Source organism: Chelonia mydas, chromosome 20, assembly GCF_015237465.2.
Source record: "Chelonia mydas isolate rCheMyd1 chromosome 20, rCheMyd1.pri.v2, whole genome shotgun sequence".
Lineage (NCBI taxonomy): Eukaryota > Metazoa > Chordata > Testudines > Cheloniidae > Chelonia > Chelonia mydas.
Window position 1 is genome coordinate 6,661,349 of NC_051260.2, and position 13,845 is coordinate 6,675,193.

A 13,845-nucleotide genomic window follows, 5' to 3' on the forward strand; every position below is an offset into this window, starting at 1 on the left:
GTCCTGGCCCCACGCCGCTCCTGGAAGCAGCCAGCATGCCCCTGCGGCCCCTGGGGGGTCACATGGCTCTGCGCACTGCCCCTCTCTGCAGGCGCAGCCCCTGCAGCTCCCATTGGCTGCAGTTCCCCATTTCCGGCCAATGGGAGCTGCGGGGGCGATGCTTGCAGGCAGGAGCAGCGCGCGGAGACCCCTACCCCTGTCCGCCCCCCCTGGGGCCGCAGGGGCGTGCTGGATGCTTCTGGGAGCAGCGTGGGGACAGGGCAGGCAGGGAGCCTGCCTTAGCCCCTCTGTGCTGCCGGAGTTTTAGCGGCCAGAGATCGCGATCAGCTGTCAGAGGCTCCAGTCGACCAGTTGATGGTGATCTACAGGTTGGTGACCACTGGTGTAGATGCTGCCATTCGTTAAGTTGCTATAACTGGCCTCCCCCAGTATCCCACAATGCCTATCATGACCGCTTTGCTCACTGTTTTGATCTCGGCCACTGGGCGGGCATGCGCCCCTCCAGTTTCAAAGCTCCCAGAAGCTTTGACATTCCTCATCCTGGAGGGCTCACAGAGCTTCTGAGGAGGCTGTGGGAGAACTCAGAGGGAATTTCAGAACCATTAATGTGGAATCAGCAGGCCGGCAGAGCCGGCCGCTGATGCTGCTCGGAGGGAGAGAGACCTGTGCTGTACAGAGCCAGGGGTTCATAGAACAATAGAATATCAGGGTTGGAAGGGACCTCAGCAGGTCATCTAGTCCAACCCCCTGCTCAAAGCAGGGCCAATCCCCAATTTTTGCCCCAGATCCCTAAATGGCCCCCTCAAGGATTGAACTCACAACCCTGGGTTTAGCAGGCCAATGCTCAAACCACTGAGCTATCCCTTCCCCCGTTGATGGGGGAGGGTATCCCCCTCCACCAGGGTTGGTTGCTCAGGCTGCTGTCTGAACTTAAAGAGACAGCACGCCGACACACTCTCCCCCAACACACACACACACTCCCTATAACACATTCTCCTCTCCTCCCCCACACATACACTTCAGTTGAAAAGCGCTGGCAATCCAGTAGGAGGCCTATGGAATGATGGGATTGAGAAACCTGCATAATGTGACACTGCACCTGCCCCATGAGGCATTGCAAACCCTTCCCAAAGCACCTTGCGGCCAGTTGGACAGTGGGATGGCTACCCACAGTGCACTGCTCTCTGTGTCAATGCAAGAGCTGCTAATGTGGATGCGCTCTGCAGACACAAGGAGCTAGTGTGGACATGCAACAGCAGTTTAATTAAAGTGGTATAACTTTTGTCAACAAAACTTTGTAGTGTAGACATGTAGTTTGCTGTCAGGGAAGGCTAAGAGGCATAGGTGTGTGTATGTTACCTCCCTGTCTGGGTGGAATGAATAGTGTCATTAAGGAACCAGTTGAATCTGACCCAGATCAGGATGGTGTCCAGAGAGACAATGCCAGCTCCAGTAACTCCTGGATCGACTCTCTCAGCAGGGAAGGTGAGCACAGACCAGACTGCCCCCCCTCCCGCCCCTGAGAACAAAGGACTGAGATGGTCTGAGGGAGGGGATAAATGTTGGCTTCTGGTAGAAGCTGGACTCTCACCTGGGAACTGACCAAGGAGGTCAGACTAAGGTTATATCTACACTGCGTGCCTTACAGCGGCACAAAGGTCTCCTGTGTAGCTGCTCTTTGCTGGCAGGCAAGAGCTCTTCTGCCGGCAAAATAAAACCACCCCCAACAAGCAGCAGTAGCTTTGTTGGCGGGAGATACTGGTGCTTTTCGTCGATAAAACTTTTTGTTAGTCGGGGGTATGTTTTTTCACACCCCTGACCGATAAAAGTTTTACTGACAAAAGTGCAGTGTAGACAGCCTGAGAGACAGAGGCTGAACATGAGGTTCACTTCAGCTTGGCTGGGATCTGGGCTAACCAGAATGGTCTGTGCTTTAACCGTCATTTCTCTGTGCTAACCTAAGGACTTCCCGTGCTGAGTTCCAGGTGACTAATAAACCTGACTGTTTTGACAGCGCTGTGTGTCACTGTAACTATGGGGTGAGGGGCATTAATCCCTGAAGCATGTACAAATCTCTATCAGAGTCTCTCTCAGCTGGACTCACTGAGCAGAGTTCCTGGGGTGAAGGAGGGCTGAAGCCCAGCGGTTCTGTCTCAGGAGTCAGTGAGGCTGCGTGGCCTGCCCTCGAGGAAGAGTGAGACCCCTTGGGGTCTGGCACATGGATGGAGTTCCTCTAAGAGACTGGCTCACAGCTGGGGGCCTAGCACCGACCCTGTGGATCCAGACACTGTTCTAGGGTCCACACGCAGCATTAGGGATCCCCTTAGAGCAGGATGCAGTGGTATTTTAAATGTGCGCCGTGGCTGGTTCTGCCAGGCACCACCCCATGTGTGTAGAAACTAGAGTGGGTGTGTTCCAGGCACTGAATTCCTGGGCACGGCAGGTGCCCAACAACCTGCAGCCGCCCGCCCCCATCCCCTGCCACTGATTCCAGTGTAACCGGCTCCATGCCCTGGCAGTCCACGCCTGAAATGCACAAGTGCAGGCAGGAGCCCCCCCCGGAGGGACAGGAGGGGCCCGGTCCCCACCCCCTCTATTCCAGCCCAGCCCAGACATGGGCTGCTTCCTCCTGACGCTGCTGCTGGGAGCAAGTGCAGCCCTGCCGGCTGGGAGCATGAATGCAGGGGGAGGTGCCCAGGAAAGCTCTGATTCCCAGGTCCCGGGCAGCACCTGCCCCAGTGCCTTCCAAAGGCCCTAACTGCTGGTGAACACTGGGCCTGCCTTACCCGCCAATAACCTGGCTTGCCAATTGCCACAAGTCCCCCAGGTCCCCTGGCTCTGATCTGCGAGGCCGATCTATAGAGAGAGGGCCACGGCTAGAGCCTGCGTGCAGCCCAAAGGGGATGGACACAGACCCACAACTCACCAGGGCAGACCCAGAGTGGGGCATGGTGTGGTGGGGTCAGTGGGCCTCTTACATCAGGGGCAGCCACCCACACATAGTGCAGCACAGTGGGCCCAGAGCATGACTGCAGCACTGATCCCACGGTGATGGGCATGGTAAAAAAAACCTGAACAGGAGAAGGGAGGTGGAAGAGTGGGGCAGGGGAAGAGTATACAGAGAGGGGTGGGAAAGGATGGAAAGGACGGGGGAGAGGTGGACTGAGGCAGGTGTGGAAAAGGAGTCGGGAGATGTGGGGGGATCTGATCCCTGAGGCCAGGTGTCACCCTCCTGACGAGCTGCCTCTCTCCCCCCAGATGGTGTGCGCCCCGTGCAGCGGATTCCACTGGCCCCGTCCTCTGAGGTCCCTGTCTGGGATGTCTCGAACTTCTCCCTGGTGGATGGACAGTTGGTGCTGATGGCCAGGGACGAGGAGGTGAGGGGCCTGTGGGGAGTAGAGTGGGGGATGGGGAAAGGAGGGGTGGGATGAGAGGATGGGGATGAGGAGATGAAGGCCCTGGGGGTTGGGAGGAGGGGACGAGGAGGTGAGGGGCCTCGGAAGTGGGGCGGAGGGGGGAAGAGGATGAGGAGCTGAGGGGCCTGTGGTAAGGGCAGGGACATTGCTCCCAGCATTGCGCCCCATTGGTCACTGTGCTCCCAACTGGACTCTGGATCTGTGGAGGGCTCCTCACACCCCTGCTTCAGCCCCAGGGATCCCTACCCGGCAGCTTTAGAGTCTGCCAAGGGCTCCCTTGGGGGCTGAACCTGCTGCCCTGGGGCTGAGCCAGTTCCTGCACCCCCTGCCAGAGGCTTGGGCAGCTTCTTGGGCCTGTGTGTTGTTGGGGTGGAAGAGGCACCAGGGGTCAGGGAGGGGGAGAGCCCAATACCAGAAGCTACCCCACAGCAGCCACTGCCCAGGAGGGCTGGTGGGGGGAGACTCTGCCCTGGGGAATGGAGGGGTGAGCAATGGAGGGGTGAGCAGGGCATGGGGAATAGAGAGACTGGGCAGGTGGCAGGAAGGGAGGCCAGGCAGAGGGCATGGAGGTGGCAGGGAGGGGGGGAGGCTGGGTGGAGGGGATGGGAGCGGTAGGGAGGGAGGCCCAGCAGAGGGGATGCGGGCTGTGGGGAGGGAGGTCCAGTGGAGGGATGGAGGCCATGGGGAGGGAGGGAGGCTGGGCAGAGGGGATGGAGGTGGCAGGGAGGGAAGGAGGCTGGGTGGAGGGGATGGGGGCCATGTGGAGGAAGGCCAGGTGCAGGGGATGGGAGCGGTAGGGAGGGAGGCCCAGCAGAGGGGATGCGGGCTGTGGGGAGGGAGGGAGGCCCAGTGGAGGGATGGAGGCCATGGGGAGAGAGGGAGGCTGGGCAGAGAGGATGGAGATGGCAGGGAGGGAAGGAGGCTGGGTGGAGGGGATGGGGGCCATGTGGAGGAAGGCCAGGTGCAGGGGATGGGAGCGGTAGGGAGGGAGGCCCAGCAGAGGGGATGCGGGCTGTGGGGAGGGAGGGAGGCCCAGTGGAAGGATGGAGGCCATGGGGATGGCAGAGAAGGAGACGGGCCAGCAGAGGGATGGGGACGACAGGGAGGGAGAGAGGGAGGGAGGCCCAGTGGAGGGATGGAGGCCATGGGGATGGCAGAGAAGGAGACGGGCCAGCTGAGGGAGGGGGACGACAGGGAGGGAGAGAGGGAGGGAGGCCCAGTGGAGGGATGGAGGCCATGGGGATGGCAGAGAAGGAGACGGGCCAGCAGAGGGATGGGGACGACAGGGAGGGAGAGAGGGAGGGAGGCCCAGTGGAGGGATGGAGGCCATGGGGATGGCAGAGAAGGAGACGGGCCAGCAGAGGGATGGGGACGAGAGGGAGGGAGGCCCAGTGGAGGGATGGAGGCCATGGGGTTGGCAGAGAAGGAGACGGGCCAGCAGAGGGATGGGGACGACAGGGAGGGAGAGAGGGAGGGAGGCCCAGTGGAGGGATGGAGGCCATGGGGATGGCAGAGAAGGAGACGGGCCAGCAGAGGGATGGGGACGACAGGGAGGGAGAGAGGGAGGGAGGCCCAGTGGAGGGATGGAGGCCATGGGGATGGCAGAGAAGGAGACGGGCCAGCAGAGGGATGGGGACGACAGGGAGGGAGAGAGGGAGGGAGGCCCAGTGGAGGGATGGAGCCCATGGGGATGGCAGAGAAGGAGACGGGCCAGCAGAGGGATGGGGACGACAGGGAGGGAGAGAGGGAGGGAGGCCCAGTGGAGGGATGGAGGCCATGGGGATGGCAGAGAAGGAGACGGGCCAGCAGAGGGATGGGGACGACAGGGAGGGAGAGAGGGAGGGAGGCCCAGTGGAGGGATGGAGGCCATGGGGATGGCAGAGAAGGAGCCGGGCCAGCAGAGGGATGGGGACGACAGGGAGGGAGAGAGGGAGGGAGGCCCAGTGGAGGGATGGAGGCCATGGGGATGGCAGAGAAGGAGACGGGCCAGCAGAGGGATGGGGACGAGAGGGAGGGAGGCCCAGTGGAGGGATGGAGGCCATGGGGTTGGCAGAGAAGGAGACGGGCCAGCAGAGGGATGGGGACGACAGGGAGGGAGAGAGGGAGGGAGGCCCAGTGGAGGGATGGAGGCCATGGGGATGGCAGAGAAGGAGACGGGCCAGCAGAGGGATGGGGACGACAGGGAGGGAGAGAGGGAGGGAGGCCCAGTGGAGGGATGGAGGCCATGGGGATGGCAGAGAAGGAGACGGGCCAGCAGAGGGATGGGGACGACAGGGAGGGAGAGAGGGAGGGAGGCCCAGTGGAGGGATGGAGGCCATGGGGATGGCAGAGAAGGAGACGGGCCAGCAGAGGGATGGGGACGACAGGGAGGGAGAGAGGGAGGGAGGCCCAGTGGAGGGATGGAGGCCATGGGGATGGCGGAGAAGGAGACGGGCCAGCAGAGGGATGGGGACGACAGGGAGGGAGAGAGGGAGGGAGGCCCAGTGGAGGGATGGAGGCCATGGGGATGGCAGAGAAGGAGACGGGCCAGCAGAGGGATGGGGACGACAGGGAGGGAGGCCCAGTGGAGGGATGGAGGCCATGGGGTTGGCAGAGAAGGAGACGGGCCAGCAGAGGGATGGGGACGAGAGGGAGGGAGGCCCAGTGGAGGGATGGAGGCCATGGGGATGGCAGAGAAGGAGACGGGCCAGCAGAGGGATGGGGACGACAGGGAGGGAGAGAGGGAGGGAGGCCCAGTGGAGGGATGGAGGCCATGGGGATGGCGGAGAAGGAGACGGGCCAGCAGAGGGATGGGGACGAGAGGGAGGGAGGCCCAGTGGAGGGATGGAGGCCATGGGGATGGCAGAGAAGGAGACGGGCCAGCAGAGGGATGGGGACGACAGGGAGGGAGAGAGGGAGGGAGGCCCAGTGGAGGGATGGAGGCCATGGGGATGGCAGAGAAGGAGACGGGCCAGCAGAGGGATGGGGACGACAGGGAGGGAGGGAGGCCCAGTGGAGGGATGGAGGCCATGGGGATGGCAGAGAAGGAGACGGGCCAGCAGAGGGATGGGGACGAGAGGGAGGGAGGCCCAGTGGAGGGATGGAGGCCATGGGGTTGGCAGAGAAGGAGACGGGCCAGCAGAGGGATGGGGACGAGAGGGAGGGAGGCCCAGTGGAGGGATGGAGGACAGCGGGGTCAGTCAGTTGCTGACGTTCTAGTCTCTGTTCCTTACTCCCAGGTTTTGTACAAGAGCCGGAACAGAACTGGCAGCTCCATTTCGGAGACCAACACTCAGCTGTCCCTGGGCAGCAGGAGGGACACCGGTGAGCGAGCCCTGACACAGTGCTATGCACACTGACACACATGTACACACACACAAGTGCATGCATGCATTCATACACACACATGCACACTCCCATATGCACCCTCATACTCAGGCATGGGTCCAATCACATACTCACACATGTACGCTTACACGTGCACTCTCACATACATGCACGCGCACATGCCACCTGTAGCCCCCTGCCCAGGGCTGTGTGTGAGCCATGCTGCTGTGGGCTGTGCGGATGCAGCTCTGGGGAGGAAGCGCTCTGAGCAGAGATGTCTTGAGTGTACCATGGCTTCCTCTGTGCTGCGTGTGCTGATCCTGAGAGATAGGGCCAGGCTGCTTCCTTCCCCCTCCCCACCCCCCAGAGCTCCCAGCTGCCTCGGCACTGATGGGGGAGACGCCCCAGTCCAGGGATCAGCTGGAGCGATGGGGTCGTGGTGCTGGCTGCTCTGTGCCACACGGAGAGGTGAGTCGGGGCAGCCCCACCCAGCTTGCCCTCCATGGGCACCCCAGCCACTCCCACCCCCAGGCACCTGCCCCCTTGGTGCTGGGAGCAGGGGCATTAGGAGCCATCCCCTGCCAGCCGCAGCTGCTCCTGCTGGGGTTGAGTTTGGCCTGAAGGGGAGCACGCCAGCTGGGCGGGGGGTGCAGGGGCAGGGAGGGGGTCCGCTCTAGCAGTTCCGTTTGGGAATTGGTCCTTTGTCCGTCCCCTGAGCTCAGAGCAGACTGTTGGAGAGACATCATGGGGGCAAAAGATGCTATTTGGCAGCTGCTGGGCTCCACCCCAATGGTGGCTGCATTAAAGGGGCAGGGATAGCTCCACTGTATCCACAGGCAGGATGCAGTGCCCGGACACTTGGCAGGTGGGGAACTGGGGGCATGTGGAGGTTTTTATATTACTAATGGGAGCAGAGACTGGTTTTATTGATTTTGCAGCTGTGTTGATTGCACTGTCACCAGAAGGCAACATGGTCTAGGAGTCAGGGCCTGAAAGTGGGAGCAGGACTCCTGGGTTTTATCCCTGGCTTGGCCAGGCTTTCTGGGGGACCCTCGGAAAGTCACTTGACCCTCCCTGTTTCCCTGTCTGTGATGGCACCGAGCTTTGTGCACCTGCCAGATGTGGCTGGGTCTCATCTCACCCCTACTATGCTCTGGGTATGAACCCCAAATCCAGCAGTTAGTGCCTGCGTGAACCCCCTTCCCTGGAGCACATGCAGCCCAAATCTTGCAGCACAGGGCTAGTACCTGAGAGCTGGGCAGTGATGCCACCCACCAGTGGATGGCACTGCTGTCCAAAGGGGCCGTGTGACAGAGTGGGACCCATGGTTGTCCCCAGGGTCCTACCAAGTGCTGGGAACTCAGATGACTTTTAAATTTGGTGCTGACCCTTTAAAAAACCCCACCCCCTTGCTCTGAGAAGGGGCTGGGTACCATCTGCTCCCCCCACTGTCCTGTCTTGCCTATTGGATGCCAGCTCCCCCTTCCCCTGTCCTGCCCACCCCTGGGGGTCAGCTCCTCTACTCCCTGCCCTGCCCTGCCCTGCCCCAGGGGTTCAGCTCCCCCACACCCTGCCCTGCCTAACACCCCCACACCCTGCCCTGTACAGCCTCCAGTGGGGTCAGCTCCCCCACCCCCTGCCCTGCCCCACCCCAGGGGGTCAGCTCCCCCACCCCCTGCACTGCCTAACACCCCCACCCCCTGCCCTGTCCAGCCCCCAGTGGGGTCATCTCCCCCACACCCTCCCCTGCCTAACACCCCCCACCCTGCCCTGTCCTCCCCTCCCAGGGGGCCAGCTCCCCCATAACCTGACCTGCCCAGCCCACAGTGGGGTCAGCTCCTCCACCCCTTGTCCTGCCCACCCCCCACCCCGGGGGTCAGCTCTCCCACTCCTTGCCCTGCCCAGCTCCCCCCCACCCGGTGATTAACTTCCCCACACCCTTCCTTCCCCCCTCCCCAGGCTCCTGTTCTCCCATCACACCCTCCCCATTCCAGGTGTCCGATCCCCTCCTCAGCCCTGCCCCCAGTGCCTGCTCTCCCTCTGCTCCCGTCAAGGGCATCCAGATCTGGGCTGGGGCCATCTGCAGAGGGTGGCTGAGCCCTAGGTGACGCTTTCTGAGCACTCAGGCGCTGGTGCTCCATGCTGAGCCTCTTCCTGTCGGTGCGGCTGGCTCTGCACCCCCCACTTCCTCCCAGAGCAGCTTGACTGATGCGGGGGGCGGGGCAGGAACTGGGACTGGGGGGGCTTGATCCCCTCCAGGGGCAGCGGTAATCCCATTCCTGCCCCCCACCCTGGGAGGCTCCGGCCCTGGGTCAGACATGCCTAAATGGCAGCCCCACAATCTGCCCCCCAGGATCCTCCAGACTGCCCTCGCCTGGGAGACTCCCCCAAGCAAACAAACAAGCAAGGAATCCCCTGCTCTCCCCTGCATAGCAAGGGCCTCACCATGTCCCCAAGGCAGGACCTGCACGGCCCCTAGGGGGATACAGGTCCCATTGCTGGGCTGCAGTGGGCTGCATCTTGGAAAGCAGCGACTGGAAGGGACTTCGGGGGTCACGAGTGCCCAGGAGCTGCCCGTGCGATGCTGGGGCTGAGAGGGCTAATGCCAGTGTATAGACAGAGCTATCGAGGAGCAGTAGGGAGGAGCCTTACTGCTGGATCCGGCACTGGGGAGCCCATCACCGGACACTGGGGCCGGTTCCTGGCCTGCTGCTCCTCAACTCCTCTGTCTACACACTGGCATTAGCCTTCTCAGCCCCAGCATCGCACGGGCAGCTCCAGGGATCCTGGGAATCAATTCTGCATGAGAGGGGAGCGGTGCAGGCCAGGGGTGAAGGATGTGGAGGCTGCTGGGGGGGGGCGGGGGGGGAGGGAGGGATGCCACACAGAGCAGGGGCCAGGGGAAGCTCAGAGACAGAACAGTCACCGAGAAAGGCAGAAGGGACCAAACCTTCCTGCTTTGGTCCCTGAGCTTCCCCCTAAGGGCCGGGGTTGGGGTAAATGGCCCTTGTAGGCCAGTTATTCCAGAGTTGGCCATGAAGGGGAGCTCTGTACCTTTCTTGGGAACATCTGGTGCTAGCCAGAGTCAGTGGTGGGAGACTTCTATCCGCTCTGATCCAGCATGGCAATTGAGAGCTCAGGATTGAGGGGCACGAGAAGATCTGGGTGGGGGACGGGATGGACAGGACTGGGATAGCAGGGGGCTATGGGTTGGGGCCAAGGGGCATTAACAGAGCTGCAGGGGAAGCCCTGATCTGGGTTAGCAGGGGGCTGCAGATCAGGATTGAGGGGCACCGGCTGAGCTGTGGGGAGAGCCCACAGCTGGGATACCAGGGGGCTGCGGACCAGGACAGAGGGGCACCGGAAGAGCTGGGGGGAGTCCTGTGTGCAGTGACATCCCCAAGTCCAGTGGCCATTCAGGCTCCCAGGGCCCCTCTCCCAGGTACCCAGCTGGTTTGGTTGACTCCCTCCTGCCTCTCTGACCCCCCAGCACTGTCCTGGGCTCACAGCCCTTCTCCAGTCCCCTCCCTGAGCTGACCCCCCAGGGGGCTGGGATCTCTTGCTGAGTGTGGCTGATTCTTGTAGATCTCTCCTCCGAGGGGAAGAGCTCACCCAGCCCCCGGGCCCCAGGGAGAGGCACCGAGAGCGACATGTCAACCAGCTCCCAGTTCAGTAACGTGAAGGTAAGAAAATCCCAGCTGCTGAGGTAGGACTAGAATCTTGCCCCCACCCGGGGAGCTGGGAATGGGAGAGGGGACAGGCCCCAGGTGTCACACCCCATGGACATAACTCCGGAGAGGGACACAGATCCCAGAGACGCTCACACACCTCCCTGGGGACACCCAAGGACGCTCACACACGCCCATATGGCTATGTAGGCGCACACAGAGACCTGAACCTTGAGCCCAGCGGCCATGCAGGCTCCCAGGTGCCCAGCTGGCCTGGTTGACTCCCTCCTGCCTCTCTGGCCCTCCAGCACTGTCCTGGGCTCACAGCCCTTGTCCGGTCCCCTCCTCTAGCTGTCAGGGTAGCTCTGCTCTGGCTGAGTGGCATGAGAGCCTTGTTACTGTTGGTTATTCCTCATCCTAGGGGCTGATATGGAAGAGGCTAAGAGAACGGAAGGGCCGGACTGCATCCAAGCCCGACTCCCCAGCAGCACCCCCTATGGACGGTGACAGGTACACCACTGCTGCCCCTGGCATGAGAGCAAGATGCCTCAGCTCCCCTGTATAGGGTTCAATAGAATAGCAGCCCCTGGTGAGCAGGGTGCTGGGGGTTCCCCCCCAGACAGGACTGAAAGTGTGGATGCCCCTGGCAGGTGCCACCACCCTGCAGCCTCCTCCCTTCCCAGGCCTAGGGCAGGTCATCCCCATGTCCGCCAGGGGCCCTGCTGCGAGTGTGTGCCCCCCGCCCCCCCCCAGAGGCCGGGGCCTGGGCAGATGGGTGGAATCACTCTGCACAGTGAGGAACTGGGTACAGCACTGCCAAAGGATCCTGTGCAGCATTTATCCACGGCAACAGAACCCCCCTGCCCCTAGGCCACCCCAGTGCTCTGGGCACCAGGAAGCTGGTGTCTCCAGCGGGGAGGGGGCGGGCATGGGCAAGTGCTGATCACTGCTCCAGGAGAGGCTCTGGACTAGGCCCCCTTGCTGTGAGCAGAGACTGGGTAGGGACCGGCAGGAGGGCTGGGCGGGACGTGACCAGCTCCTTCTCCTCCCCAGGTTGCCGAGCCGGCATGGCTCCCGTGAGTCCCTGCTGCCTGCACCAAGTGCAGCCGAGCTGGATCTGAGTGGGGAGGACGTAGTGATCCGCCCGCTGCACAGCAGCATCCTGGGCGAGAAGTTCTGCTTCCAGGTAATGCTGCTGCTGGGCCAGGGACTCGGGGTGGGTCTCCCTGCCTCCCCCATGCTCCCAGGGTGCCTCCCTGTGCACAGCGCCCTAGGGACCAGACCCTCCAGGGCCACAGAGCATTGTTGCCCTGGGGCACCAAGGGCAAGGACTGAATACAGGTCACCCATGGAGCAGCACAGGCCGTAGCTCCGAGGCACCGGCCCCAACCCATGAGCACCAGCCCTGTCCTTGGAGCGCAGGACAAGCCTGAGCAGATTCCCCCTCTTCCCCCATGGCAATGCTGGTCGCTGACCCAGCATGACCCAGCACCAGGTCCCCGCGCTTTACAGCAGCTGTGCTCTCCTGTCACGGAGTCCCCAGGCGATGCTTTGGAACTGCTCCCTACAAAGCCAGGCAGGACTCTGGGGAAGTCTCCTTTCTGTGAGCAGCCTGTCTTCAGGACACACAGCTCACACAGCTTCCACCTTCCTGGGTCTGACCTCGGAGCATTCAGCATCCTCTGCCCCTCCGTGCGCTTCCCACAGCGAGTGCGCCCAGGCGGGCTCCTGGGGAAGCCAGAGGGTCCTGCCCCCAAACTTCGCAGTCAGACGTGACTCTCAGCCAGCCAGTAAAACAGAGGTTTATTAGATGACAGGAACATGGTCTAACACAGAGCTTGTAGGTGTAGAGAACAGGACCCCTCAGCTGGGTCCATTTTGGGGGGCAGTGAGCCAGACAAACCCGTCTGCCCTTCACTCCATGTCCCCAGCCAGCCCCAAACTGAAACTCTCTCCAGCCCCTCCTCCTCTGGGCTTTGTCCCTTTCCCGGGCCAGGAGGTCACCTGATTCCTTTGTTCTCCAACCCTTTAGCTCTCACCTTGCAGGGGGGAAGGGCCAGGCCATCAGTTTCCAGGAAACAGGGTGTTGGCCATTCTTTGTGTCCAGACCCCTGCACACACCTGCCCTGTAGGGCGCTGCAATGATCATACACCTTTATCCCACTACCTAGACACTTAAGAACTGCATAGGGGAAACTGAGGCACCCCACACTCTTTAGAGGAAACATTAAGAACAGTCCCGCTTCCTCACATCCCCCCACTGACAACCTCCCCACCCCCATCCTGCAGATAATCAACGCTGAGGGGAGCCGCTGTTTCAGCTGCACGTCGGTGGCTGAGCGGGACCGGTGGATTGAGAACTTACGCAGAACTGTGCAGCCCAACAAGGTGAGATGGCATCAAAACGCCAGCTGTGGACCGACTACGTCCCCCGAAAACACCAGCTGGGGAGTGGCTGCGCCCCCCTGAAACACCAGCTGGGAAATGGCTTCCCCCCTCACATCAGCTGGGGAGCGGCTGTGTCCCTCCCGACACGTCAGCTGGGGATGGGGAGTGCAGCCACTCCCATCTGCACTGGGCACAAGGAATTCACACTCTGCCAGTTGCCCTTCACATCACCTGGTCCCTCAGCGCCCCCCTACCATTGCCCTGCCCCACAGCACCCCAGCTTTCTCCCTCCCCGCGAGCTGCTCCCCCTCCATGTGAGCAGGGAAGCTCTCCCTTCGCCTGCATTGCCGAAGCATGTCTGCACCCCTCACACTGTGCCGTTTCCCCAGGACAACTGCGAGCGCGTGGAGAACACCCTGAGTCTCTGGGTGTATGAGGCCCGAGACCTGCCCCCCAAGAGGCGCTACTTCTGCCAGCTGCACCTGGATGGCGCCCTGTACGCCCGCACTACAGCCAAGCCAGCGGGTGCGGGCGGGGCCCTCTTCTGGGGCGAGCTCTTCGAGCTGGCCACGCTGCCCGCGGCGCGGGAGCTGCGCATCAGTGTGCTGCGGGAGGAGGAGGGGCGGCGGCGGGAGACCAGCCCCCTGGGCACCGTGACCATCCCACTGGGGGAGCTGGCTGCCTCACGCCAGCCCTTGGAGAAATGGTACCTGCTGTGTGGAGCTGCCCCCAGCCGGGCACCTTCTCTGCGGCTGCGCGGACGCTACCAGGAGATCCAGGTGCTGCCCATCGTGAGCTACAAGGAGTTCGCCGAGTACATCACCTTCCACTACCGAGAGCTGTGCGCCGGGCTGGAGCCTGCCATCGCCGTGCGCCACAAGGAGGAGCTTGCCAGTGCCCTGGTGCATGTGCTGCAGAGCACGGGCAAAGCCAAGGTATGGCCGAGCCACCGGGGGCTCTCTCAGCCCCAGGACATCTGAACTGTACAGGAGAGCCTGAGCCAGAGCCGGCTCCGCAGCCCCAGCGAGCCCTGCGGTGCTCCGAGGGGCAGGAGCCCGGGCACGACC

General features: G+C 62.4%; 1 protein-coding gene across 2 annotated transcripts in view; it reads left to right on the plus strand.

Annotated features, from left to right (window-relative positions):
• The window catches only part of RASAL3 (RAS protein activator like 3), a 55,408-nt gene that overhangs the window by 12,698 nt on the left and 28,865 nt on the right, over positions 1-13,845 (plus strand). Inside the window, exons 3-9 of one of the 2 annotated variants that reach the window (XM_027831954.3) lie at positions 3,259-3,377; positions 6,635-6,719; positions 10,308-10,405; positions 10,812-10,900; positions 11,444-11,576; positions 12,680-12,778; positions 13,168-13,713. In XM_027831954.3, the coding sequence (XP_027687755.2) occupies positions 3,259-3,377; positions 6,635-6,719; positions 10,308-10,405; positions 10,812-10,900; positions 11,444-11,576; positions 12,680-12,778; positions 13,168-13,713 (1,169 nt within the window). Of the gene's footprint in view, positions 1-3,258; positions 3,378-6,634; positions 6,720-7,102; positions 7,191-10,307; positions 10,406-10,811; positions 10,901-11,443; positions 11,577-12,679; positions 12,779-13,167; positions 13,714-13,845 lie in introns of those variants that run through there. The other variant, XM_037883952.2, reaches the window with a different exon arrangement.